Source organism: Tinamus guttatus, unplaced genomic scaffold (genome assembly GCF_059628265.1).
Source record: "Tinamus guttatus ecotype Peru unplaced genomic scaffold, ASM5962826v1 Tinamus_guttatus_pri_ptg000092l, whole genome shotgun sequence".
NCBI classification, from domain to species: domain Eukaryota; kingdom Metazoa; phylum Chordata; class Aves; order Tinamiformes; family Tinamidae; genus Tinamus; species Tinamus guttatus.
Window position 1 is genome coordinate 296,881 of NW_028288626.1, and position 27,950 is coordinate 324,830.

At 41.8% G+C, this 27,950-nt stretch overlaps 1 protein-coding gene across 4 annotated transcripts in view; it reads left to right on the forward strand.

Annotated features, from left to right (window-relative positions):
* Nucleotides 1-27,950, forward strand: part of LOC148595490 (protein unc-13 homolog B-like) — a 146,755-nt gene that overhangs the window by 88,211 nt on the left and 30,594 nt on the right. The window contains exons 1-3 of one of the 4 annotated variants that reach the window (XM_088520576.1): nt 7,798-8,369; nt 16,536-19,099; nt 23,948-23,970. The exons of 1 other annotated variant lie outside the window; for it this stretch is intronic. In XM_088520576.1, the coding sequence (XP_088376702.1) occupies nt 16,648-19,099; nt 23,948-23,970 (2,475 nt within the window). In that variant the 5' untranslated portion in view covers nt 7,798-8,369; nt 16,536-16,647. Of the gene's footprint in view, nt 1-7,797; nt 8,370-16,276; nt 19,100-23,947; nt 23,971-27,950 lie in introns of those variants that run through there. 2 more of the 4 variants (XM_088520577.1, XM_088520578.1) reach the window with 2 other exon arrangements.

The following is a 27,950-nucleotide window of genomic DNA, read 5'->3' on the forward strand; positions in this document are numbered from 1 at the left end:
TATACTATGCAAGCAGGTTTGTTCTTAAATGAGATTATTTCTCAACTTTCTGATAGGATTTCAGGAGCTTATTTAGACACTAAATTGCAACTGGACCTATCCTTGTTACAACTTTCTAAAAGCTAACACCAGAAAGTTGTTTTTTTAAGGAGCGTTCAAAAATCCACAATCAGAAGAGCCTTAAATTGGTGATCTGTTTTAAAGGGAAGACAACAGACCTGTGCAGCTTTTGGTAACTTTTGATGTAACCTTGAACTGATTTGTGTGTTTAGCCTTAACTCGGCTGTTGCTATAAGCTTTTCTTATCTCCAGTTTGTTACAAAGAAAAATACAGCTTTATATAAAAGATAAGTTTATTTTAACCGTGTTTTTACGTCAATTGCTTAATAGTCACCTTGTCATCACTCAAGATAACGTATATTTGTGTGAAATTGCTAATTGGACCAGTAAGTTTTATTGTAAGTTATTTTTTTTTTATAATATATTTAAATATTTTTATTCAGTTTATTCTCTTAGTGCCACACATTGAAATGCCTAAGGATGTTTTTGTGGTACTTTGTATAAAGGCTATTTGAGGATCCAGTTTTGTCTGCACAAATATCTCTGTACGTTGCCTTGTGTATTTGCTGTGGGTTTTGTCGTGCCTCGTTTGAAGAGGTTAGTTTAAAGCAAGTGCCACTTCATAGCTGTGAGACGTGGATTCATGTTACTCATCATAATTAAGTCGCCCTATTTTTAGTTTGCAATGCTAATAGCTAGTTAATATGCAACTATATACAGCTGCTAGAATCATCCCTCTCTCACCCTGCCTTTGAATTTGCTTCCCTTCAGTTTCAGGGGAGGTTAAAAGGCTTCAGTGGGAGCAGCCCACAGTGTGAACTATGGGAGCGCTCCCCTCTGCCTTTTCTGCTCAGTATTTGTGTGTATTTGATCAAGCTGTGCTGGTCACAGTTGGTCTTAGCCAAAGAGGCTAATTGGCCTTTTAGTCACCTAGCCTAGGTCAGCTATGTGGCCAAAGCCTGGCTGGTGGTGGAATTTTTTTCATTCAAAAACCTTGCATAGGCTTTTAAAATGGTTATAAATAATTATAATTTTTTTAACATTTAAGTTCTTGCCCTTTTCCCTGTCCCTGAAGGTGCCTCTTCTTTCTCACTCATTGCGTCTGCTAACAGTGGAGACTGGTGGGGGAATGTGCATGTATGGCATCTATAACAATTCTTTATGGGGTGTTTTGGTTCATTAGTCAATTCACCCTCTTCAATAGGAAATAGAAATCTACACAATTATTCCCACCTACAGAGAAAGGCAAATCATTTCACCTAGTAGTCATTAAGCACAAGATAGGGTAGCGCAAAGATTATTTCATGCTTTCTTGAAAGTTGGTAATCCCTGTAGCAACTGGAGAAGAAAGTATAAGAAGAGAAAGCAGAGGTAGCTGGGCTTCAGTCCATAGAGTTTTTAGCTATTATTTCTCTGCCACACTGTTACATGTTGCTGGAAAAACCATTTAGTGGTGTTTCCTCTGGTCTTGTCGTAGGATCCATTGCTTGATCTCTGGTTATTTGACTTAAGATGCTGAAAATGAGCCATGACAGCAGTCACGGAAGTAGCTGGAAGCTAGGTTTCGTAGTGTTTGATATGCTGGAAACTCAAGTACTCTGAAAAATCGAGTTTTTGTTGTGTTGAAACGGCTGTACAAAAGGAGCAGGTGGTCATAACCCAATTCTGTTCTTACTCCTTGCTTATAACGGGGACAGTGCACTTGTTTGCTTTGCAGGAATGAGAAAAGTGTTAAAAGCACTCGAGTGCTACGGTAATGAGTACAAGGTGTACTTCCTAACCTACTCTGTGTAACGGTGCTCCTGTTATGGCAATGCTTAGCTGTAATGCAGTAAATATCTACGACCGTGCACTGAACAACACAAGCAGTACTGAGTAGTTGCGTGTTTGTTGAACAGTAGGTCTTGCCCTGTTTTGGAGAGAGAAAGGGGCTTATCTCCCACCAGAAAAGGAAGAGTCTTGAGGTCCATACAGACTATCGTTCTGTAGGCTAAAGTCATGCAAGACAAAATAAAATGAAAGTCTGGATGGTGAATTAATGTGGCAAGGAAGAACTTGAAACACACTTTTTTTTTTTTTTTTTTTTGTTCTATGTAATAACCAAGCTGTTATGTGGGGCAAGAAAATCAACCCTGAGCAGGTTGAGGGGCACGCAGCACATTTTTCCTCAGGCAATGGGGCATGAGCTCAGTATCACATCCTGACAGTGCTGATTTAGGCTGGGGAAAAGAGTCAGGGTAGGACGCCTGAATCTTGAGGACGAGTGGGTGCCGAGACTGATGTCTTCAAAGTTTGGTGCAGAGAAGGGCGCAGAGGTCCACGGAACAAGTTTGCCAGAGACAGTTTTCCTGTAGCCACCATGGCGCTGAGGTGGGAGGGCAAGCTCTCCCGTGCTGGTCTAAGCCATGGCATTGCGCACAGCTGGGGTGACATGCAGACCATCCATAGGGACTAATCTTTATCACCAGAGAAATCATCCCCAGGAGGTGACAGTGCTCAGCCAGCACCAGTGTCTTTAATAGGCTGCCAAGACTGCACAGAAAGTTTGCATGGAGTTGCTATGTGGTTTCCTAGTTGAGACAGGTTCTAGAGTGATAGAGGTAAGGAGTTGAGATCCTGAGTGTAGGTAAGGAGCAATAGAGTTGAGGCCTGGACAGCATGTGAAGAGATTAACTACACCATCCATCTTCTTCGAAAGCAGCCCTAGAAAATGCAGGTACTCTATCTTATTTAAAGCTTCCAGGATGGGGATTTTGGAGTCTCCTTGGGCAGTTCATGCTCACTTACACTTATCGTTAACTGTTTTCCACATGTCTAACCCAGCTTTCCGCTATTACAAGTTACGCATGTTATTTCTTTGTCTGTGTTTACAGTAGAATTGCTAAATAGCACTACTGAAATTTTCCTTCTCAGCTTTCTTTATCAAAAAAAAAAAAAAAACAGTTACAGAACTGTAATTCCTGTTTTTATTTTTTCTTTTTTTTTCCCCTGCCACCTCCAGCATGTCTGGTTTCAGATATATTTGGATTTTAGTGAGGTTGATTATTTAATTAGATGTGCAATTAAGACATCGATTGTAATTTTCTAATGTCATGAAATATCAAGTCCTTATGTTTTAGCTATCATAAGGAGAGAGAGAGATGTAATTTGAAAGAGGAAGCAGCAGAGGGAGAGTTTTCTCTGCAATAAATGCTTCCTCACTGCCTGTTGATTGACTTACACTGACTGAAATTTAGAAGTCAATCTAAAAGCCAGTTTGGTTATTTCTGAAATAGGAGCACCCAGTTGGTAACATTTTAGAATCAACAGAATTCTGGAGGGGAATATGCAAGATTGGTCAGGGTTCATCTTGTGCTTGTTCTTTTTGGATTAAACATGGAGAGTGCCAGGCATTTCTGGGGTGCAAGGAAATGATAGGTTATAGCCCAGCGCCTGCCACCTGAAACAGCCTTACTTTTCAAATCTGACCCTTGCTTTGAAGGCTTGGTGTGGGAGGTGACACGTGGGATAGTTATTGCTCAGGAGCAGCTTTGGAAAAAGAGCACAGCATTCGCAGAAACAAAGCACGTGCCCTGGAATGGCTGGGGCTTTTTCGTGAGGAATAAAACAGCCTTTCCTGTGAAACGCTGTGTTTCAGAGCTGATAATATTTGGGTTTTATCTCTAAAAGTCAAAAACATACACAATCATCATGGAAATAAGAAGGGAGCGAGCAGGTTTTGCTTCTGAGATGTTTGGTATCTTTTATCAGGAAAGGTTTTTGTCTTTCCTTACAAATGACACTGTGAAATCAAGTGGAGCATAATTTTAATTGGAGCTTTTCAAATCCGCTCACTTTGCGAACAACCCCCTTTAAGGTTTTTATGGCATAAAGACTCCCAGAGCTGTTTCAGCCCCAGGAGAAGATTTCAGCTGGTGGTGGCAGCAGCGGCCTCCGAGGGAGGTGGTGAGGACTCTCAAGTCCCACCGCCAGGGACTCTCAATCCCTGCCTTGTAAGGCCAGGCCGAAGCTGCCAGTACTGTTTTAACTCTAGGGTTTCATTAACCTTATAGAATTTTGATTTATTCTTAGTCTTGGAAATACCGTTTATTTCCAGACTTTGCAAAAGTCTTTCTTTCTGCTGGTTTAGAAACATACATCTCATATTTGAGCAGACAGCTTTACCTTCAAACAATATAACAGTAAGGAGTCTGAACACCTTTGGTCCAACAAGAAGTCAAATAACAGGATGGTCTCATCAGCATTTTGTGTGATGCCTTCATGGCACTTAAACTCTTTCTTTCATCTGAAGGCAGTATCTTAAATAAATTTAATATGAAGCATGTTGTGGAACTGCGTAGTGACTATGGTGATAAGAATAGCATTAGTATGTTGGTTTTAAACGACTTGGAATATATTGTCTTTGCTCTTCCAAACCAGCATCTTAGCAGCACCGCTTATATATTTTGGTGATCCGTATGACCTCAAAATGCATGCAGTGAAGACAGCTGTCAAATACTGGATAACCCCTGATTTTGCAGTAATACTTCAGACTTTTGATTGATTTGATTTTTCTTGTGGCTGTGAAGAAGATAATGAATCATGTTTTCACAGCTGAACTGATTGACAACCATTGCACTGTGTATTTGAACTTTCATGGTCCAAAACAGCTCTGACCCCAGACTGCCTCCTGTGCTCGCTGTCTTTGGCAAAATGCAATAGGCAGCTTCATTTTTCTTTTTCTTTTTTTTTTTAATGGAAAAATGAGTTATTGTAGAGAGTTCTTGGGTCAGATTTGTCTGAGGCTATTTGTGAGATGAGTACGAGTTGGACCGAATTTATGCCGGATGTTCTACATGGGCTGTATCTGCATTGACTTCTCCTTTCTTCTCCCTTTGTTCCAACCCTCCCCCCTTCCCCCCGCCCCCCCCCCTTTTTTTTTTAACTTCTCCAACATCTTTTGACTTAGAAGAGTTCTTGCTTGGATTCCCAGCAGAAGAAAGGTGCAAGTGTGTGGGAGGAGCAGGAGCCGTGCTTGAAGCTTGCTCATTTTCCTTTGGCTAATGCACTTGTGCTCATGGAGGGATTGCTTACTTATACAATTTTATCAGTAATTCAGTACTTTCCAGGAAATTGGAATGAAATAGATGATGAGGATTAAAAAGAAAAAAGGGTAATGTATATACCTCGCAGACATCAAAGCACTTGGCCTGTATAGTTAAGCCTGGTTTTATCAATTTTAATAATTCCCTACTGGCTCAACCTAAAATTAAAATCTAGTGGCAAATTAAAAAATCACAGTAAGAAGTATTTAAATTTTTAAGTGGAAGTTTATTTCTCTAGTATAAGGCAAATACCTTAGCAGTCTGAGCCTTAAGGTAAAACACATTCTTTATCATAGATTTCTTAAATGTGAGTTGCATGCATTTTTTCCAATCCTGAATTATTCCCAAAAACAAGAGAGCCCTGAAAACAGAGCCTATACCAATAACCAAACAGTCTCCCATGCGTTAGGTAATGGTTTTTAAGAAATTGAAAGGATCAGTCTCTTTGCTTCTGAGAGTAGACATGTTTTGTCTTTTCATAGCCATGATTTGCTCTTCATCTAAGGTGGTAGTGCTTGGAAACTGTGTAGTCTATTTTGGATCTCAAGAGCTCTGGCTGGAGGATTTGGTTTGGCTCTGCTTGGATGTGCTGCAGGGAGAGGCAAAAACCAGGAACAAGAGAGATGTGAAGGGCAGAGGCAGCAATATCAGTATGGCATTGGCCCCACTTATTGGAGGGACTCTGGAAAACAGGAAGCACAGAAGAGCCTAGGAGGCTGTCTAATGGGTTCTCTATGGATTGTTAATGCCAATAAGAAAGGAATGTCTGGTGTGTCTGTATATATATATATATATATAAACTACTCTTTCAGAGACCACTGAGAAGGTCCTTTTCGTCTTATTTGTATGCAGAGCTTTGAAGATACTAAGTGCCACACAAATCCTGGATTACATTTTATTTTCTCAGCTGGGCAGTCTTCGTCCTTATGTGAATAAATTTGATTTGGAGCTTTGGCTCTGAGCTAAAGAGCTGTAATTGATGTGTTTAGCAGTAATCATTTCTATTGCAGTGGAACTCAATGCCTTCAGCTGGACAGCAGCCTTGCTGTCCTGGCATGGTGCAAACATGAAATGAGAAACTCTTAGAAACATTTAAAGCTAAAGCCTCTCCAAAAATCTGACCTATGGTTCCTACCCCTTCACCAGAGGAAAGGGTAAAGAGAAGGGGAGGTTTCTGGAGGATGGAGGAAATGAGTGACCATGATGGAGCTTCAAGCATATGAAGGTATTAGAAATGAAGTTGATTTCTGTGCTGTGGCTGCCTATGGAAAGAGCAGAAGGGGTTACTGTTGAGCAGCATTGCTGCCAAGGATTGTGAACCATGGTGTTAGTCCACCTGTGAGCAAAACTTGCACTTATATCTGTCAAACGAAGGAGCTGGTGGGGACACCAGCCTGGCTGTCATCAGCCATGAGATGTTTCACTGAGGTAGGTGGGCGTTGGGAGGAAGCTGTAGGAGTAGAGGGGTAGAAGCTGTCGTGACAGCCCATGCAGTGAGGGTGAGTTTGGGAGCCCAGCGATGCTTGTGGCAGCAGTGCGGGACAAATGTTGATTTGGGTGTAGGTAAGAGGTTTGGGAGGGGGGAAGAAAGTCCTCATTGTCGGCAAGGCTGGCTCACGAGGAGGTGGGAGGTACTTGAGCAGATGGGAAGATAATGGCATTTCTATAGCTAAGTCACACAGTCCTCTTAAAAATCCCCCCCACACTAAAAGGACTTGCAGTGAGTTATCTGTGAGCAAAGCCAGGCAACATGCAAAGCTCCTGTGTAACCCGCTCCGTGCTGCAGGTGTGTCAGGAAAAGAGCTTTTGGAAAAGAGGTGGATGCTCTTGTTGGGTGCGTGCAGAAGGTGGGCCCGCTGGCACAAGGAAAGGAGCGTTTGTGAAAAAAAAGGCATGTGATGCAAAAGCAAGTGGCCCAGATGGTTTTCTTAGTAGCAGCCCTTTGGATGCACGTGGGGTGACCTGTGGGCCAGATAAGAAGTGGCTTTAGTTTAGATGTACTCTACAGGGTTAATGTCACCTCCTGCCCTGATTTTGTGTTTAAAGGAAAGAAGTGTGTGTTCAAAGTGAGTGGATTTGATTCTTTATGCAATGTGTTTGCAGTCATTCTTTTATGTAATGAGATGACTTTTATTTTTGGGAAATGCAAGATCAATGGGTGTTCAATCCCCCATACTTGTAAGAGAACTGGTACTAGTTTTCCTTTGAAACTGGATATAATGTGTTTGTGTAAGGGCATCACTGAATCCTGCGGGTTAGTCTGGGGGTGAAGCAGAGATATAAAAATATATACATATATACATGTATGTGTATATACACACCCATCTTAAAATGGGCAAAGAATCTTCTTGGAATGGGTTAATTGCTTAGTCCCAGGCTTTTTTCCTGGCCCCCCTGCTCCACAGTCCATGCGGATGCCAGGAGATCCGCGGGCAGATCCGCTTTTCCAGCACAGCTCTGCTCGCTGTGCCGTGCTGCCTGCTCTCCCAGTGCCCAAGGAGTGCTTTTTGTCTGTAGTCAGATTGGTGCCATCAGTTCTTATTTCCTTCTGAATGGATAATAAAGTGGGGAATCATTTCGAGTCGAGGAGTGTTGGTGTGCGAGCGAAAGAGGGAGGCTGCGTGTGTGAGGATCTAGGCAGTAAGCAGCTGACGAGGAGGAGTAAAGTAGCAGTAGCTGCACAGCTTTCTCTCTGCCTCTGAAGTACAATATTTTCTGTTGAGTCACAACTGAAGAGAGGATGAAGTTTTAACTGCACTTGGTGCTGCCTGAGAAAGGGAAAAGATGCATTACGTCGGGGAACAAAAGAATTTCTTTTGAGGGAGCTGCCTTTGAAGCTAACGGGATTTCTGCATTTTTGGCTTTTTACATTCATTGGCTTCTACTGTTTGGGGGATTTTTAGCAGCTGTTTACATTTATTTTTCCTTTTTTTTTTGCTTCAAAACATGCCTATGACTTTATGTGGTTTCTCATCTTAGTGCTTCTGTGGAACAGGATACTCTCCGTGCCTTTGTGCCATCTCTTTCCCCAATACCTGAGATGGGACATCAGGAATATGTTGATAATCTCCATAGTGAAAATTCATTTTCTGATGAACCATTAACAAGATTAGGAATCATTCAGGACTTGTATATTCTATGAGAAAAAAGTTATTGTATTCTGTAGTTTTCTATTAATTCTGTAAATTTCCTTTACATTTTAACATTTTATTTTGAAGCAGAAAGGTAAGTGAATGATTGGAGCAAATGAAGTGACTAAGTATAAGCTACAAATAGGCAGCAATCAAGAAGATTTGCTCTTTATTTTTAGGGTGGGCTATTTGCATGTTTACTTTGGCAATACGATAACTCTGCTGGAAGCTTACTAGATTTAAACATGTGCTTTGAAAAGACAATCTACTCTTGGTATGTTCATTTGTATAATCTATATTTTAGATTTTGTACTCACCTCCTTAGACACTAATTGTAGATCTCTTATCTCTGGTATAATTCAGGCTGTGTCTGTTTACTTCACCTACTTTTGTATTAAGAGGGTTTGTATCTCTGTTGGAATTTGACATCAATCACTGTGTGAAGAAGAGTTAAAGGGAAAAGGATTTGGGGATAATTTAAATTTTGTCACTTAAAAAGCAAATAGCTAGAGAGTAATTAAATTACCAGTTTGATTCTTCCTCAAATGTCACTTAAAACTGGCTTGCTTTTAACCCGGAATATTTGTCATTGGCCTAATTTCCTGTGCTAAGAAGCTTGTGAGCTGGTGAGATGAAATGACTGGCATGAAGGAGCAATGAGGATGCTGTACAAGCTCATGAATCAGAGCAGATGGTGTGACAGTTTCAGATATCTTTTCAGTTTTTGTTCCTTTTTATCAGGCAGCTAATGGAGAGCCTTTAGGGGATAAACATCAATATTTAATCCAGAATGCTTAGCTTTTCTGCCCTCAAGATGAAAAGGAGGATGCATATAGAAGTAAAGCTTCAATTTTAGCCCAGGAGGATTTTGAGTTGGAGAGAGCTTCTGTTTAGCAGCACAAACTGGAAAAGCCTAGTTTTCCATCAGCTGCCTGCGTTCCTGCCTGGAATTATGGAGTGTCTGTCTGCTGTGAGGAGGTGCAGGACAGGTCAGAGGACAGGTTGGAGATGGTCCAGCTGGGGTAGCAGCACCTTGCCAACACAGGCTGCATCTCCTGCTTGCAGCCCCCGGGGCTGGTAGGGGCTGCCTGTCACTCCCAGCTCCAGCCGTCCTGGTTAGTTGAAGCAGCATCACCTGGAAAACCAGCTCCTCACGGAGCAATGGGAATCTTGAGAAAAGTCCTGGGGATGCGTGTGTGTTTTCTGGCGGCTCTTGTCAGAAATGCAGCACCCAGTAGCACACACAATTGCTTCAGCGCTGGTTGTAAATTGGATTTCAAGCCGGGAAAGGCACAGCTTGTTCCGTGCCTGTTGCTCTAGTCAGAACTCTTAGTATCCTTGCTGCTTCCATAATGGTGCTTGCAAACCTTATTTCAGGCAGAAGTGCTTGTACTGGTAGTGCCACCTGCCTGCCCTCCTGTTAGGAGCACCTGGAACAGGCAGAAATCCTTTTACAAAGCTGAGCATATTTCTGCAGTCCTCATCCCAAGGTCAGCTAACTTGTCAGCCTGTCCCAGTGCTTGTGTTTCATTTGGTGGTTCCTTTAAATAGAAAAGTTGGTTCTTGCTCTGTCTCATCTATTCGATATAGTTCTTGTTACTCAGGATCCTGATTTAGGAAAAATCTGCTTTAAAGAGCAGCTTGTCTGATGATTATATTGCAGTGCATTAGGTCATCATGAGTAAATAATTTAATGGAGATGTCTGATTCATTCAGCCACATACAGAACCCCATGTAACCTAACATGAGCACTCTGGAAATAATGAGGGTGCTAAACTTAATTCCCTCTCAATTTGCTCTTAAACTGCTGACAGCTGGTTGCTTGGGTTCCCTGCTTGCTGCCAAGGAGTGGAGTATTTTTTGCATAAGAATTATAGAAGAAGCTGTGATTTCTTCCCTTTTTTTTTAGCAGTCAATTAGTCTTTTTGCCTTTTCTCAGCACAGGATATTCTTAGATTGAGGTAGGTGCCTTAGACTCCACTTGCTGCTGGCTGTGCATGAGCCTTGTCACTGCGTTGCCAAGCTCAGCAGCTCTCAGCCTGTTCTTTTTTTTCTCTCAACTTACTTCTTTAACTCTGTCTCCGGACACCGTGTTTTCCTGGCTGCCGGGTAATGACAGACTTCATGTGTCACCTCAACGGGTGCATTACTGTGCCAGCTGCTGCTCCTTTAGCTTGCGGAAAACGCGTTGCTAAAGGGATGTGGCTGCACAGGGAATGAGTAAAAATCTGGGAATGGCAGAGCTGTCTGGTGCCTGGGCACTCTTGGGGCTCCCAAGACAGCTTAATTTCAGTCCTCCTTCACCCGTGCTCTCAAAGCAGATGCCAGGGAGGAGAAGGCAGAAACATTCACCCCGTTTTACCGAAGTCTCAGAGATGCTGAGCAACTTTTTTCAGTCCCATTTAGCTTGTAGGGAATAGAATGGAGTTAAGGCTGGGTGGTCTCTCCTTGCTGTACTTCATAGTGATAGTCTTAATTACATGAATTTAATTTCATGCTCAACTTTTTTTTTTTTTTTCTTCTCACTTGTGAATACCCTTCAGTGGATTTTTATCCTTGTAGTCCTCGTACTTTTTTCTTTGTATTTTTTATTATTGCTGCACTTTTTGGCAAAAGTATTTTGCTAGTACAGCAAAATACTACCTGGTCATGTTTTTTGGTTGCTTTTTCTGTTTTGCATCAGTTCCATGTCCATGTGTAAAGGGTAGCAAATACTGTGGGTTGCATAAGCGTGTAATTCACTCAGGCAGCCTGCTGTGTTCCCCAGATTATTTTTACACTCTTTGGGTTACTGGCATGGCAAATCTGACCTTTTGTCCTCTTTCCATCTCCCAAACAACTTCGGAAAGGTTTCAAGTGTGTTTTTGTAAAATGTGGAAGGAGAAGAGGCTGGCTGTCGTTGATGGCTGTATTAGTGTTCTGATGCTCTGCTTTATTGAAACAAATCTGGTTTTAGGTACAGAAAAAATGCTTGAAAAATTCAGAAAGTTTTATGAGTTTGACTAGGATGCAATTACAGAGTTTTACAGCTTGTGCTGTAACATGTGAGCAAGAATACCAGTTGCTAAGGCTTGACAGGGAGCAGGATGTGTGTCTTTGCTCACATTTTTTTAAACCATTTGCAGTCTTTTGTAACTATTTTCTTTTCAATAGCAGTGATGTGTTTCCTTTGTAATCCGTCTGTGCATCTCTTCTGTGCACCTCTTCTTTTTATCCAGTGTCCTCAGGTGAACAAAGTACATTCCAAGCACATTTGGGTCTCCGGGCTTGCTGCTCCTCACTCAGGCTTACTCAGCTGAGTAACTTCGTGTTCATGTAATTCATAATAGGACTCAAAACTCAAAATTTCTGTTAACTACTAGGAGCAAGGTTGGAGAGAGGCATATTCTAAGAGGCAAGCAATAAATGCCACATTTAGGTATGACCCAACCCCAAATTAAATCTAATCTTGTTAATTAGAAAATAGCATGCTCACCTCTAAGAGCCGTGCTGTCAGTGAGGCTGGCTCTAACTCCTCATATCACTGTCAAGCTTTGTTAGGATCCTTTCAGCAATTAATGTGTTTAAAAATGCTGCAATAATTCTCAGGAAGAGTTGATGTTTCAGCAGGCAGAGTGCTGGGGCGATGTTGCTATGGCAGCCTTAGCCATGAATTCTTTCTGTTGTTAATGCCAAAACCTTTTTTCCTAGAATGTCCTGCATTTTACTTCATGGCATTTTTCTTGTTTAAACAGCAAGACGATTTTTCACTTGTTTTATTGCTTTTCCTATTGCAATTGCTAGTACAGGTAACTCAATACCACTTTGTGCGGAAGGTGCTATAAATATGGTCTAGTCCAAAAGATTTTGCTTAGAGCCATGGTCTGCGTGTCAATAGCCAGAGAGAAAATGTTAGAAAATGATGGAAAATGTTTTTTGATCAGCTAATATATTTTTTTCTCACCTCTGCTGATGACATTTGCCTTGGGTTCCAGCATCTTTGAAAATGAAAGTGTGGGGCAAAGATGTCTTAGTATCGTAATGTGCTGAAAGCCGCAAATCTGAACAAGAGACAGACTGGTCTCCTGTTAGCGGAGGTTTATTGGACACAAAGGGGCTGAACTCTCTCCCGACGCCTTTCTTCTTGCCTGCAGCCTGGTCACTGCTGCTTGGGGCAGTGCTGGAGGGAGCACAGAGCTGTCTCTTGTTTTCAACCATGTTTGCCCGTGGTTGATAGTGTTGAAGGCCCTGCTCCATGCTCCAGTTTTCCCTGCTGTGTTGGCGAGCCTGACCTTCTCCAAAGTGCTGTAAATGTAAAGTTTGACTGATCCCCAATTGCTGAGCAGAGATTTCATTGTTACAATTTATTTCTTCATGGGACTTCTCCCATTCTTGTTTCTTACCCATCGGTGCTTCCCATTGGCATGCCCTGGTTTCGTTCGTGTTGTCACTGCGAACACTTATGTTAGGAGGAGATGTGACTGTTTACACATGTGTATTGAGGATGTTTCACAAATGTGACCAGTGGCAAAGTGATCAGTCCTGCAGTCTTTGTGGTAGGTTGTCCATTTTCTACTATGCCATTTTTTTGCTGCCATGGAAATTTAAAAAAATAAAACATCCCGGGAAAAGCCAGGGTGCTCTCATGCCTCCTTACCTTGAGGCCAGCTTCCTTGGGGGCAGCTGCAGTGTGTGGAAGCGGGGATGTTACTGCAGGCTTTGCGGCCTGCTCCTCCTCTGCACACCCAGAGACGCCTGTGCTGGAGCGAGCACTGAGCTCTCCTAGAGACAAGGGCCTGCTAAAAGGATGGTCAGAAGTTTGTATAGAAGGGAGGGCTTGCAGCATCTGGCAGGGTATCAGCAGGCAAATACTCTTTCTCTAAAGACTGGATATTTTTGTTACATGTTAGTAGGACTCAACTCATCCTGGGAGAGAGGAAGACTTCAGCAGTGATCTAAAGCTAGACTTCATTAAAAGAAAAAAAAAAACTTTTTTGGTCATTTTGCTGCCTTTTTGTGCCATGAGCCAAACAGAGGTGACATTAGAGGAACAAGAGACCTTTACAGGGGACTGGTGGGCGCCCAGCACGTGGCCTGGAGCAGCTGAAGGAAGCCCAAGAGCCCTCGCCCAGCGCTGGGCTGGGGAAGAGGCGTGAGGGGCCCTGCTGGCGGTGCGAGGGCCGAGCAGGTCAGCCCACAGTGTGAAGCGTGGGAGTACCTGGAGCTCCAGGGCTGACCAGGGGACAGAGATTTCCATTTTCTGTGCAGAGAGGCAGAGAGATTTGCTTTGAGGCAGAGCCGATGTCCTCGTGTTCTGCTCTGACTCTGTCGCCAGCCTGAGAGGAAGCAATTTATGATCCTCTCAGAATGAGCTGGACAGGTATTGAGAACACTAGTTTGAGATCAAAGTTACTGCTTTTCTTCTGTAATATGTCTTGCTTCTTTCTGCAATAAGGAGCTCTAATGGAGGGAAAAAAAACAAGCATGTGTATATAAATGACAACTTCGTAGTGGTTGCATTGAACTGCCTCCTTTGGAAAGGCTGCAGTCCTGTGAGTAACTGTTTGATAGCAAAAAAGTATTCTCTGTAACACTCAACAGCAATGGTTTGTTACAACATGCAAAGCAACTCTGAGTAAATTCATTTTTTTAACTAAAAAGATCAATAAATTCCTCCAGTGGCCTGAATGCTGTGCACCAAAGGAGGTGTGTTGAACACTGAGTGTTCAGGGGGAATCCTTGCACAGGCCTATGTAGGCTTTTCTCCTAGTGCCTGCAGTATGATAAACTGCAAAATATTTGAAATGGGCACTTCTGTGCGATACCCTCCAGCAACATGTGTCAGAAGGTGCAATTTCAGAGATCTTCTGCCACTCGGTTCAGGGGCTTTCCTCCCCTGAGGTTCCCTTCTGAAGTTTGACACGAAAGTGCTTCTCTGGCTGTAAACACTGAACCACTGCTCAGTGAAAGGTAACTGCATGTGCTCGAAGAAGAGAGCCTGGCCAAGTATTTCTTAGGTCTGCCCTGTTCTATGAACAGGGCTAAGAAATAACAATAAAAAACCCTGATCTTTATGGACTACTAGCCTGAAGATTTTATGAAATCAAAATCTGTTTTATTTAAGGAACTAAGGGAGAAATTTAATGGAAAATTAGCTGTTTTGGCTGAGTTAAGTGACTGTTCAGCCTACACAAGGGCACGTATCACATCTGGTATGTAATTACAGATGAGATGCTGGACAACAGGCCTTAAACCTGAAGCACAGATGCAGCCTCTGTTATGGCATATTAACTAGCTCTGATTATAGAGATGGGTATTTGTGAGTGCTGCTTGCTCCAGATAAAAAGACCTTCCCCTCCCTAGCCCCAAAGTGAAATGCAACAAGTCAAACAGCTTTTGAAAGAATGGAAATACTTACTCAAAGCAAAATATTGGCAATATTGTCCATCAGGTGGAAGGGCAGGACATGTTAGGGAAAGGGGTTTCTGCAGGGCAGTAGCTTAGGGTCGGAGAAGGTACAGAAATGTTTAATGCTTTGAAAATTGGACTCAGTGTTTGAATGCTGAAAGAAGGACCTGGCAAAGGCTTCTGTGGCCTCTCCAGTTGGCCCTTCATCTATGGAAATGCTTCTGGGGAGTTCACGGGGCCTTAGATCAAGGCCTCAATTCAGGGCAAGAAGAATTACTGTGGTGTTCAGACCTCTGCTTTGCATGAGAGAATGCAGGGCTTGATCTCAGCCCCAGCCCCACACTCCCTATGGGTGCTGCTGGGACAGACGTGACAGTCTCTGCAGGGGGTTTCAGGGTGGCAGAGACCATGTGAGGTGAACCAGGGTTGTTAGGTCTAGAATAAGGGGAGACTGAAGCAGAAGAAAAACACCTGGCAAGAAAAGCAAGAACACGGTTTGCTTTGTGCTGAGCTTTGGGGATTGTGACCTAAAGTGGAAGGAACTAAAAGAAACTATTATTCTAGTGTAATTTTGGGCATCTGGAGGAGACCTCAAACTCCCTCATGCCCTGTTTCTATTTCTTGGAATATTGCAGTGAGCCTTCCCATGCAAAGTTATTGTGAACTCTACAGAAACGCTCATCCTGGAGGCCGTTGGTGAAATTTGAGTTAGGCTGAATATTGCAAGTGATGCTCATATGGTGGTATTTGGAGGAGAAAAAGTGTTATTAGCTAGATCTAAAACACCAATTTCCCCAAATACCACTAAAAATGAAAATTAAAAGCACTTCATTGCACCAAAAGTGAGAAAGTGTTTCAGCATTAAGGCCAAGCTGGGATATCAAAAACTAGACTGTTCTGTAGTCACCTTAGCTCATAGAGGGGAACGTCTGTGTTGGTCTGTGCCTGCCTCAGTCCCCTGGCTATCTGGAGGAAGCTGATGCTATGTTGTTAGCAAGTACAGCAATAAGGCCACATGAAAGCCTTAAATAGGTAGCAATTCTTGGATTTTTTATTTTTACAGTAGGGATTTAATTTGGGAAAACGATCCACAGCAAAAATCTTGATTGTTGGACTACAAGTGATGTGCAGAACCCTCAGGCTGTCAGCTCAGCCTGTTCGTGCATATGCTGAGTGTTGGGTGCTTAACTGCAGGTTAGCTTGGGAACTTGTAAGCTTTGAAGGGTTTTTTTTTTTCTTTTTCTTTTTTTTTCTCTTCAGGTGTTTGGTAGCAATATATTAAGAAAAAAATATTAAAACAATAAAAAGGCTTCACACTCAAGATCTGCCATCCTGTCTTCCTGCCACTTTACATCATTTTGTGCAATTCCTGTGGGAAAGCTGGTAGTGAGCCAGTTTAAATGTGATTTCTACTTCACTTTGAAGCAAGAACGGATGAAGCTAATGGACTGAAGGGAAAGGAAATGTAAAGGGATAGATTCCTTAATATTTCATGTCAGAATTCTGCATTCAGAGGAGCAATTACACAGAGCACTACTGCTAGGAGCTCAGTTTGAGGAAAATCGTGAGGATGGCAGTAAAAGGGAATGGATGCTCACAGGATGGATCTTTGTTTTTTTGAGGGGGGAATATTTGGGGGATTTGGTTTGTTTTGGTCAGGAAGGAGAAGGACTGAGGAACAATTATTTCAACAAAGAACGCCTAATTAATATGGGGAGGTGGCCAAAAACAAGACAGCGGCTGTACCATACCTCAAACAGTACATCCTTTTTCTGTCTGCTTTTATGTGGATGCTATTTTTATTATGCTTCTTAAGTTACTTTGGTTATTTATATCTGAATCAAACGTAATGGTTTTTTTTCCCCTCTTTCAGTAGCTGCTTCATGACAGAATAAAAACTGGATGTGAGTTGTGCTTTGGGAAGTGATTGATGTGTGCTTGTGCACCTTGTAGCACTATGAAAAACGCGGGTGGAGCTGCTGATAATGTTTGCTAGAAGTAGATTGAAAAAGCAAGAAAATGAAATTGCACTTCTGCACCGAAAGTCCGTTGTAAAACTGTGGGTCAGGAAGCAGTTTCAGCAGCAAAGGCTTCGTTTGTTTCTGCGGGACAAAATGAAGAGGCTTCTTCAAGGCCAGGTCGATGAGAATCCAAATCATGCTCATCACTGCCAGCTCTCCCCAGTGGAGATTGAAACGGACGTGTTTGTTTGTGGAATAAAGAGAAACTCCCCGAGTACTGAATTTTCTACTGCTGGAGGGGACTTTAATCGGGATGGAGGTCATGGTTCCAAGAGAGCAAGTGAAGTTTGCGTTGGGGAGGTGGAGCTAAACTGGGATGGCTATGTCAAAATACCATGCTCGGTTCAACAGAACCAGAAGGACTTGGAGGGGAATTCTTCTGATAGTGTGAAACAGCCCTCTTCCAAGAGAAGGGGTAGAGTCCCTGAGGAACAGGACCTTTCTACCTTGAGCATTGCCATGAGCTGGAGGGAGATAGCTGAAAGGGAAGGGTGCTTCCCCCAGAGCAAGACCCCCGCGTACTGCAGCAGTAGGCAGAAGTCTAGAGATCGCTCAGCTGATGTGGTTGATTATATTGTTAAAGAGCTCCAGGGAATAAGCCGTATCCAGACAGAGATTGCAGAGCTCCGACAGCACCTCACCTTGATAAAAGGCTCTGTGGATGAAGTCTCTAGCTGCGTGGATACAGTTTTGAGTGAGATAGAAGGTCTTCAAGGTGGTTCCACCAAAACCTCAGGTACACATGCTCGGGAGCTGTGTGGGGAGGCACGCAAGGAAGAACCAGTGCTATATTTTTATGGAATCCCAGAACAAGATGGTGAAAACACAGTGGAGCTCATCTGCAACTTCTTGTCTGAATATCACTGCTTCAATGGTATCCAGTGTAATAAGTATATAAAAGATGCTTATAGGTCAGATATTGGTACAGGCAAGCCATTAACACCAAGGCCAGCAGTTGTGAAACTTGTAAATTCTGAACAGCGAGACTTTATCTTACAAAAGTCTATCCTTCTGCAAAGCTCAGGGGTCCGGATTGCTACCAGTGAAGAACAAAAGCGACAGAATGAGCAGAGGGGCCGCAAAGTGGATTCAGTTTCTCTTCAATCTGGCGTCAAGAAAAATCATCGCAGCTCGGCAAATCTTGATGTAGCTCAGAAAACTGATGGAGTTGGGCACCTTCAAACTGACTCGTGCCAGGTTAAGAAGAAAAGCATGAGTAGGAGAACACAGTGTGTGGGAGAGAGATCTAGATTAGCACAGAAATTGACCTTGACTAAGGAAAGTAGCTTGATATCTGATGCTGAGAAAGAATCAGAAGTAATAAGCAGTAGTGATCAGCCTTCATGTGACAGTGACTCTCACCAGGCCCCTCATGAGTCTCCACAAAATCTTCAGATGACCAGTTTTGCCAGATCAGTTGATGGAAATTTTTGCTGCTCATCTGAGTCTTCGGGAAATGCCAGCCAAATATGTGCTTCAAACAGTGCCAGTGAACACAGGCCTGACACTGAAAGTGTCCCTGAGAATGGTCCTTGCCTCCTAGATAAAGATGAGAAGGTAATTGCAGAAGAAATAGAAATGGACTGTGATAGCCCCTGCAAATTCACTGCTGTGGAGAAAGTTGATATTCAGAGAGAAGATGTTTCTAGTGGGGTGACAACCATTAGCTGTGATCATACAACTGATGAAATGGCCGATAGTAGTGACAGCTTGAAAGATATGATCCAAATGGACCTCAATGATCAAGATCCAACTGATCAGGTCTTTAGGGATGTCCTAGAAAACTCTCAGTATTTTCTTGACCATTCCCGGGATAACATTGATCTTGTAGACATGAAGTTTTACACTAATAAGCTTGGGAAAGCTATTCATCACTTCAGGTCTGCTCTGCAAGTGGTATTTAACAAACTAGAGACAAGTGATTCTGAAATTCTTTTGGAAAATGATAGTGGTTTGCAGATGGATGATGACAATACGCTGATGCTGAACAGTTCAGGCATGTGTGACAGCTCTGACAACTTTGCAGAAACCCCTCCTAGTCAGTCATCTGAGAGCCAGGCAAACACAACAGCAAATAGTGAAGCGTCTGCTCATATGCCATTTGTTCCTTCTAGTCTTTCCGCTGTTCCATACGACTCTCCTGTTTCCAGCTTGATGCCAACCTCAGACTGTGAAATTCCTGCTGGGCAGCGCTCACCTCCTCGTGAGCTGGGAGTAGATGTGAGCTCTCTACCCGAGCAAGGAAAGGAGTGCAGACCCATGAGCCTTGACAAAGTATGCGCGGAGACCATCTACCTGAACAAGTGCATCAACAATTTCAAAAATGTGCTGAAGGAAAAGAGACAAATGCGTAGGAGACTCTTAAAAGAATTAGCACAGGAAGGAAATTGGATTTCTGCTGAGGAGATGAATTCAGGTAAACCGAAAAAAAAGTTTTTAAGGAGATACTAAAATGTCACGTTTGTGCTGCTGCTAGGCAGGTCCTAGCTCTGCGGATGAAGAGTTTATTAAAAGTTGCTTCCCAATAGTTATTAGGGCAAGTACACCTGATATGCAACCGAACCGGCCAAAAAAAACTCGTATTTATTGGCAACACATTAGAATGCAAGTTTGCAAGCTTCACTTTTTTTTTTCTTTTTGACAGAGGGGTTTACAATGTGTCTTCAAAATAGCAGGTGTTAGGGTTTTGTCATAATTCGTGACTTGGTTCCTTGTTAAATGTAATAGGGAACGTGATAACAAAGTGTGCATTTGAGCTATAAGTAGCTATACTTGCCAATTTTACGAATTGAGTGGATTTAGACTTCAAGTGGCTCCATCACAAAGTGGGAGTTCTCAATGTTTAATATGTGCTAGATTTATATCTTAGAATAAAATCCACAATTAAACAAAAAAAAGTGATGTAGTAACTTGTAACTTTCTTTTCTTGAGATTAAAAAAAAATTCCCATTTCTATGAGGTCGTGTGTCTTGCTGCCAACACAGATAATGAAGTTTACATGGACCTCAGCAGCTGTATAATCTGGAACAGAGTTATAAGCACTGCTGGTTGACCTGTGCTGGAGATGTGGGGCATAGAAATGACCAGCATGTTTTGATAGGTCTTATTTTGGTAGGTCTTGATTTACGTGAAAAAACAAATTTAACCTTTTAATGAAGGTCAATCTAGTCCCTTCTTATCCAGGGAGTCAGAAAGCTTCCTTAGTTGGCATCTCCCCCCAGAACACTGAACAGTTAAGGAAAGAGTTCAAATGTTTCAAGAGTGAAGATGTTGGGACTGGAGCTTGAAATCTTCATTTGCTTGCTGTGAGCTTCCTCATATCAGATATTTTGTTCATTTTTTCTCCTTGCAATCATCAAAGCTAATCAGAATAATCATTTTGCCTATTGAAAGAGTTATCTCTTTTCAGCAGTCTTATCCATGCACTGTGCTTTTGCTGTGAATAAATGACTGTCAGTCTGTGTCTGGCTTCTCTAACAGTGACCTTCTCGTTATGTGGATCATGATTGTAATAGCTCTCAGCTTTCTTATTTTGTGCAAGGCCTTTATTGTAGAATTCATTATAGCGATAGGCTTTTAGTAAGCAGAAGCAATAAGATTTTTTTTAGCAGGTTTGGCATGGCTGAACATCTGTTTCTGTTTTTTAAAGGTATGTTCAAATTATGGAAATATAGATAGTATAGATGAAACTGTTATTTTTCCATTCAAAAATTTATCTTTTTTTTCCACCTTCATATACATTTTGCATAGTGCTCAAGTCCTGGAAATATGACCTAAATTTAGATCTATGGGAAGAGATAGTAATTTGGATTAGCTTCATACTGCTGTATAACAAAAATATTCTAATAACCTATTTATGAGGCTCCACTGAATGGGACGGTGCTTCTCTCAGCATCTTTTGAGCAGTGTAGGCCAATTCACAGGGGGAAAAGTAGCTGAAACATCAAGAGGAAGATGATGATAGCTGTATTTTAGTGCCTCAAGTCTGGCTGTGGTAGGGACTGGCATTCCTGAGCATCTCTGGTTCAGTTTTCCTGTCTAGTAATTAAAACAACCTCTAGTGATGTTAAAATGAGTTGATTGTGTAATAAGTCATGTAGAGGCATGTCCATGTGGTAGCCATGACTGTAGCAGTCACTGCAGTATTAGATGGAATCACAATTTTGGAATTGTGTTCAGAGAGATGGAGGGAACCTAAAAGAGTGAAGGGTAGTGGAAGGAGCTGGATCAGGGATGGGAAAAGGGGGAGAACTTGGAGGGGAAAAAACATGGAGAAGTAAGGAAGCAAAGCAACCCTGAGCATCGAGGCAAGGGATGGAAATGGGCAGGTCCTTCCAGAGTTGGAGGTAGGGGATGTAACCAAAACCCCAGTGCTAGCACACCGGGGAACAAGCTGGTGAGGAAGCTGGTGGGTAGGTAAGATGAGGATGATTCTATCGGCAAGGGTAAGATAAAATTAATCATATAATCATTCAACTTGAGGTAAGGGTGTTGTGAGAAAGTGTAGCAGGTATTTTATGTTCCTGTGTATATAGAGTACACTGAAAGCTTTTTTTCTTTTTTTCTTCCCAGTGGTAGGTGACTGTTTGTGTCTTTCTTTGGAAATACAGTTTCTTCTGAATTAACCTTTAAGTTTCTGAATTAAGTCCACAGAAAACCCAGTACTGCCTGCTGCCTTTTGGTCTAAGCCCCTGTATTACTTATGTCCATTTTAAAGTTCAGTTCAAGGTATTTTATTAAAGATATTTGGCAGCAGTCTGCAGCAAAGGAATAGATGATAACTTTGAAAGTGTTAGTAAGTCTGTGTGTTTCGGTGAATCAGAGATGATGCACTGGCATAAAGGTTTAAATTATTTATAGTTGTGCGGAGATGTAAATTGCAAGAATGGTTTAGAACTTAGCAGATGCACGTAAATAATTGTATTGAATTTGAAGTTAAAAGAGAAAAACAGAATATCTCTGAACATCTGAGCAAGCTTGTATAAAGTTTTAATTTGAAGAAAGAGTAAGTGAAGTGATGAAGACAGTTGAACTTTGCACATTTAAAAAAGAAGTTGGCATGGTAGAGATTTCTGTAAACTTGAAGTGAATGCTCAAAAGCAAGGCAGAAAAAAATCTGGGATCAGGGTTTAACTATATTGGTCACTGTTGATGGTTTGTTCTTCTGAGTATTGATGAGATTTGTTGGCACATCTGCTATAATGGAAGATAATCAGAAAATTTTAAGTCTTTTTCTGCAGTTACTTAGTGATTTGTCAAATTTTATTTAGCCTAAACTTGTCCATAACAACCTTGAATTGAAGGAGCTCAGAAATCAAAGCTATGTATGGAATATAAGACAAATTAATCCAGCGTTTTCTGACAAGGAGCCTAGCAGAGGATTCATGGCTTTACATTTCTATAAAAATAAATTCGATGACCTCTATTTGAGAAGCTCCAGTGCCCTCAGGTGTTAAAATTTGGCAGTGTTAACCTGTGTCAAGGGTCTCTCTGTGAAAATCTATCCCAAATGAGTGAAGTGAATAAGCCTTTGAAAAACATGTGGTTTGCATGTTCTTACTGGGAATTTGCTAAAGCTCAGCTCTTGCATTGCCAAAGACTTCATCTGTCCTCACTGTTTTCCAGCCTGCGGCTTAAGCAGGGTTTATCCTGCTAGGAATGGGTGAGACCTATGCCAAATATGAGTAAGGAGCATAGGCCTCCTGCTCTTGGAGACTTCATGGGCCCTGACAACACTGGGAAGCAATCTGATTCAAACACAAAGGAGATAAAATCCCCAGAAGGAAAGGGGAGAGGAAGGTTGGCCTGCCTGGGTTAGATGGAAAGAACTAAAGGGAGGAATTATGGAATCAGTTAAGTCAGGAGATGCAGGGTTTGGATGTGCAGGTTTGGGGTGATTGTGCACAGAGAGGGATGAAAGCAAAGGACCTGAAATGGCATTGGGATTGCCTAGGTGAGAAGGTTTTAACAGCCTGCAGAAAGGAACAGGCAGGAGGTTGGTGTAGAAAATCACAGTAGAGCAGAAGAGCAGTCAGAAGAGTGTGTGCCCCAAGAAAACAAGTCTTAAGGACCCTAAGGTTCCTCAGCTTCTCCACATGAGTAGATATTTGCAGACCAGACTGGCTAAGTGTGGCATGCCTGTTGCCTGGAAGATGACAGTGTGCTCTGCGTTTTCTCCTCTGTCAACACATGAATGTGAGGTCTGTTTGGTGGTCCAATTTTTTCATCTTTGCTCTGAATCTGTGCAGGCAGCAATGACATATTTAAAATTGAAAGCCAGATTTTTATTTTAGCTTCAATTCAGCACTTCGTTTGCTAAAATAATTTGACTGCTCCTTCGTGACTGAATTAAAATAGCTTCTCTATTTTCCTGTCTTAGTGATTGCATGTGTGTAATTACACCTATGGAGAGAGTAACTTTGAAAAGTATTTTAGCTTTTTCACCACTTCGAGTAACCCTTGTTGCCATGAAGCTATTTCTTTACCTCTGTCTTTCATTGGCACATAGGTAATCTGATTCTCCTTTGCAGATACAGAATTATCTGATTGGAGAACTTGCAAAATATCATGGGTGTATCGGAAGTTTTGAGTATGGTTCTCATAATTTTACTAGTCTTGAAACTGTCTATCCATAAATATGAGATCTAGTGTAGGAGGCTTCTAGATTTTTTGTACTCTGCAAGGAGAATTGCTTAGATTTATAAAACCAGGAAATCTCTCAGCATTATGGTATTTGCAAAAGCAAAATATGTTCCGTGGGAGCTCCTGGTTTCCTCCCAGTGGGCAAAATGTACAGAGGGGAGGAGGTGTTGGTGGGGGCAATGCTTCATATGCAGACAGTACATGCAGTCTGGGGGAAAAGGAGTTAAATCTCTTCCTGTTTGTGATACATACAGGTTCTCTTTCAAGTGTGGTAAATAGCATCTCTAATTCAGTATTAATTAAAATTATTAAAAATTCTTGAGTTATTTAATAACAGAAGCTGGAACACTGTAAAATCAACCCTGAGAACCATATGTTTTAATACATGTGTAGCTATGGGTGGAATTTGATCACAGTTTAACTAGAGATTAACGGGTAGAGATTAATTAACAGGTGCATGCCCAGGAAGCACATGGAAAAAAGTCTCTGCTGGATGAGTGTTTTATCAACTTGCAGAAGATGTTTACTCTGCTTTCTGAAAAAAAAAAAAATTAGAGCTCGTGGCAAAACTCTGGTCCATTAACTTTTGTTCCTCTCCTTCCTCTCTTTTTTCCCTTTGCAGAAGGAGGTAGAGGAGAGCTCCAGGTTGTACCTGTTGTCCCTTTCTGAAACCCTTGTGTGTGCATGCCTTGTCTTGTGTAACGGTGGCTTCAGCTGAGGCGCTGAGAGGCAGTTCAGCATGTCATGGTTGTTGGGGGCATTGCTAATGCTGTGTATGAGCTAAGAATCTGTTCAGTGCCTATTACGTTTTAGAAAGAGAAAACACGGATGCTGTGAATGATCCCCCCTTCAGTGTTCGTTGGGCTTGTGCAGTGTGTGCAGGCACCATGCTAGTAGAGTACAAATGTTGTCTTGTGTGTTGCAGTCACCCTCTTGGTTTAGCAATCATGAAGTATCTCCTACTTTTTCCTCCTTTCTATTATTTTGTTCCATCTCTGTTTTGTTCAAGTCAAGTGTACCATTATGGGTATTAACGCTGGCTTCTGAAACGGCCGGAAACTGAAGCACCAAAAGTTCCACAGGAACTTAAGGAAAATTTTTTTAACAGTGAGGGTGACAGAGCACTGGAACAGGCTGCCCAGAGAGGTTGTGGAGTCTCCTTCTCTGGAGATCTTCAAAACCCGCTTGGACGCAGTCCTGTGCCACGTGCTCTAGGTGACCCTGCGTGTGCAGGGGGGTTGGACTAGATGATCTCTAGAGGTCCCTTCCAACCTTAAGCATTCTGTGATTCTATGATTCAGCAGGACTGTGGATGCCTGGAGGTGTCTGCTGCAGACCCTGTGTCCTTTCAGCTACCTGCACATCACTTGCATAGTAGGGCAGTGAGCCCCGTAGGAAGGCCAGGACTCTTTTAATACCTACAGCTGTTGCCTCTCCTATTATGAACCTGCTGTCTCTGCTTATCACACTAAGATGGATGACCAGCTTGTGAGAAGCAGATAAGTGTTTCCTCCCCAGGAGGATGCCTAGGACTTTTTGTTGATGGCTGTGCAACATCTCAGTTTGTGTTTGCAACTGCATCTCATGCAGAGGAGTTTTCTGCCTGTTCGAATCTTGTTTTTTTTTCTTCAAATCCATTCTACATGGATTAGGGGCCCGCTGTGCCTCTCCCTTTGTGTCAGTTGTATGAATCCGGTTAAATCTGCTTCCTGGAGAAGACTGAACATTGTGTTGACTTTGGGATTCCACACAAATCTTAACTTTGAGCTTCATGAATTTGCATTTCTAAGGTTTGTTGGCTCACCTATCAACAGCTTTATTTCGTTCTGACTGGAGGTGTCTATCCAGTAGCACTTTCGGAGGTACAGAGAAATTCAAAACTGGTGTGAAATTCTGTCATCTTCTGGTTTTGGTCTAAAAACATTGTAGCCTTTCCTTAGGCTACTCATCTGGCAGGTGGAAAGCAGTAAGTGGAGAAGATATCAGGTGGAACTAGCTTCTTTTGTGGGTTTTCAGTCATTATTTGAATCAATGCTGTGGAAGATTCATTGCTACAGTGAACATAAAATAATCCTTTGGCTTGTTGCAGCTTTGGATTCCTTGTAAAACGTAGCGAGTCAATAAAGGCATTGAATGACAAGACTGGTTAGTCTAATTGGGATGACTTAGTTCAGTCTGATTCTGCTAATACCCCATAAAAAAGTTCTAATTAGATGTGCTAGATGTTTTATTTAGAAATTGAAATGGTTGTTCCCTCCTTTAGTCTGATTGGAATTCTTCTATAACTCTACAAAGGGATTTGAATTTCTGTAAGGCAGATTTTGGTTTGAAGGTTTAATAATGTGATACTGAGAAACAGGTAAGGATAATCTTTAAAACAAACATGAAGTAAATATTGATTTTCTTATGTCTGGTTAAACAATGCAGCTTTTTATGTTTTACATTTGATTTTCATCTAACAGAATGATGTGCGAGGCAATATTTAAATGAGATGGAGAATTACTTTTCAGAAAAACTGCTACGGAGTGTCAGAATAGCTCTCCTGGAGTGGACCAGCAGCTCTGGAGATACTCTTCCTTTTTCTCCAGACTTAGTGATGACTACTTTTTTTGATGCTTCTCTGTCCATTTTATAGACTTTCTTCTGCAAAAGCACATAATTTTTCTCACCAAAAAAATACCTTGATAGATGAAATAATCTTAATGCAAACCATAACCTGTTTAAAAAGATTCTCCTGTTACTTGTCATTCTTAGCTGTTGCTCTTTCTGAATAATCAAAACTCTTACTGGGTTCCTTTTTAGGCTTTTCTAAGCATTTCTTTCCAGATAATTGAATACTATGCCTGAAATGATCGTGTCTATTGACTTGTTTAAACCACAGTATGAAGTTCATGCTACTGTGTCTCTGGCATTGTTTTGCTAAATGGCTCATGGTTAAAAATATACAAAAACAATAAAAAACAACCAACTAAAAAAAGCCCAAAATCTTCCTTTGGCAAAGACCTCGCCATAACTGATTGAAACATTCTTTACTGGGAGTCAATATACTGAAGTACTAGGGGTGACAGATACTTCTCCAGCATAATATATTTCTTGGGCAATGGTTGTAAAACCATCATTTACCAGCATCATAAATGCCAAAGTTGGTAGAGAGACATGATAGGCTGTTTAATGTACATGTTCCCTGCTCTAACTTCTCGGTGCTTCCTTGTGCACTTACTGAAGACATAAACATCAGTACTTTCCAGATTCGAATAAATATGATGTTTTATAACATGTTCTTACCCACAATAGTGGCAGAAACTATGTCTCACTCTGTTATGCCCAATCAGTGCTCCTGTATGTGGTTGAAGCACGCTGAGCTGCATGCCACCCCCTGTAGGTAATAGAGCCCCCCTTCCCAGCTCCTCGGACTATGCAGGTTAGGGCAACAGTGGGGACTGCAGAGGTTGTTTTTGTCGCTGTGCAGCCCTCTGCCCTTGTGCCATGTTGTGTCATTAACTTGCATATAGACTATCCAGTTTCCCCCACTAAAACTTGTTTAGCTTAGATGTTTGCTTCTTTTGGAAAAGGCACTGCTGATCTTTAATGGTCTTATTTCCAAATGCTATCTGAATTTATCCTCAAATCTTCTTCCACGCTATATGTTTTCCTGACTAATGAGTAAACAAAAAGAAAGGTCCATTTTGCTGTCCTATCTTCTCCTTATAGTCTCCTTACATCCTCACGCTAATTTTTGCAATTTTCCAATTTGAATTCCTTTTATTTTAATACAAGATACTGAGATTGTACATGCCTTTCCGAAAGTGTCTTGCTAGCACTGTACAGCACATTTCATGCTTTTATTTCTATGGAAAGTTTTCCCTGGATAATGATACTCTCTCCTTTTGTAGTTGTATCATAGTGGCTCAGGGCCCTTGATGATGAATGCAAATTCTGCTCATCACAAGCTACTTTCCTTCCACTGAAAAACCCCTTGTATGCAGTAAAATCCACAGCAGGCTTTGGGGTTGGGGTCTGACCTTGCTGCTTGTACCTTGTTTAATTTGCTATTGCTGCTGCAGTCTTTTCTGCCATCGGCTTCTTTTCTATAGAGTTTTTCAGTTCTCTTCGGTCTCAGTAATTCTGTTTGTCATCAGCAGATTTATCAGCGTATCCGATTTACTCCCACTAACTTCCTTGTTAGCCTTGGCCATGGCTGGCTCAGCTGCAGATTCTTGTTTACCCACCTTCAGGCCCCCCTACTCATTTTCAGTTTATGCAGCCCAATTAACATCTTATGGCATTGTGTCAAATGTTTTGTTGAAATAAAAAGAGTTTTTGTGTCAACTGCATGTTTATAGTTGGTTACTTTGTCAAAGAAAAACATTTTTATAAAATGTGCACCTTCTTTGACTTTATCTTGTTTTCTGCTTGTGCTGATGTTAATTCTTCTATGTTCGCTCTGAAGCCTCACAATCTCTTGAAGCCCATAATGAGCATGTGCTAGTCTGGATTGCACCCCCTCCTCGCCTTGCACTGTGTTTGCTCTTCTACAGTCTTAAGGCATCAGCCTTGGTTTGATGGATGTCAGGCACTGCTTCTCTCAGCATTTCCTGAGGGAGAACGATGCCTGGAGCAAATTA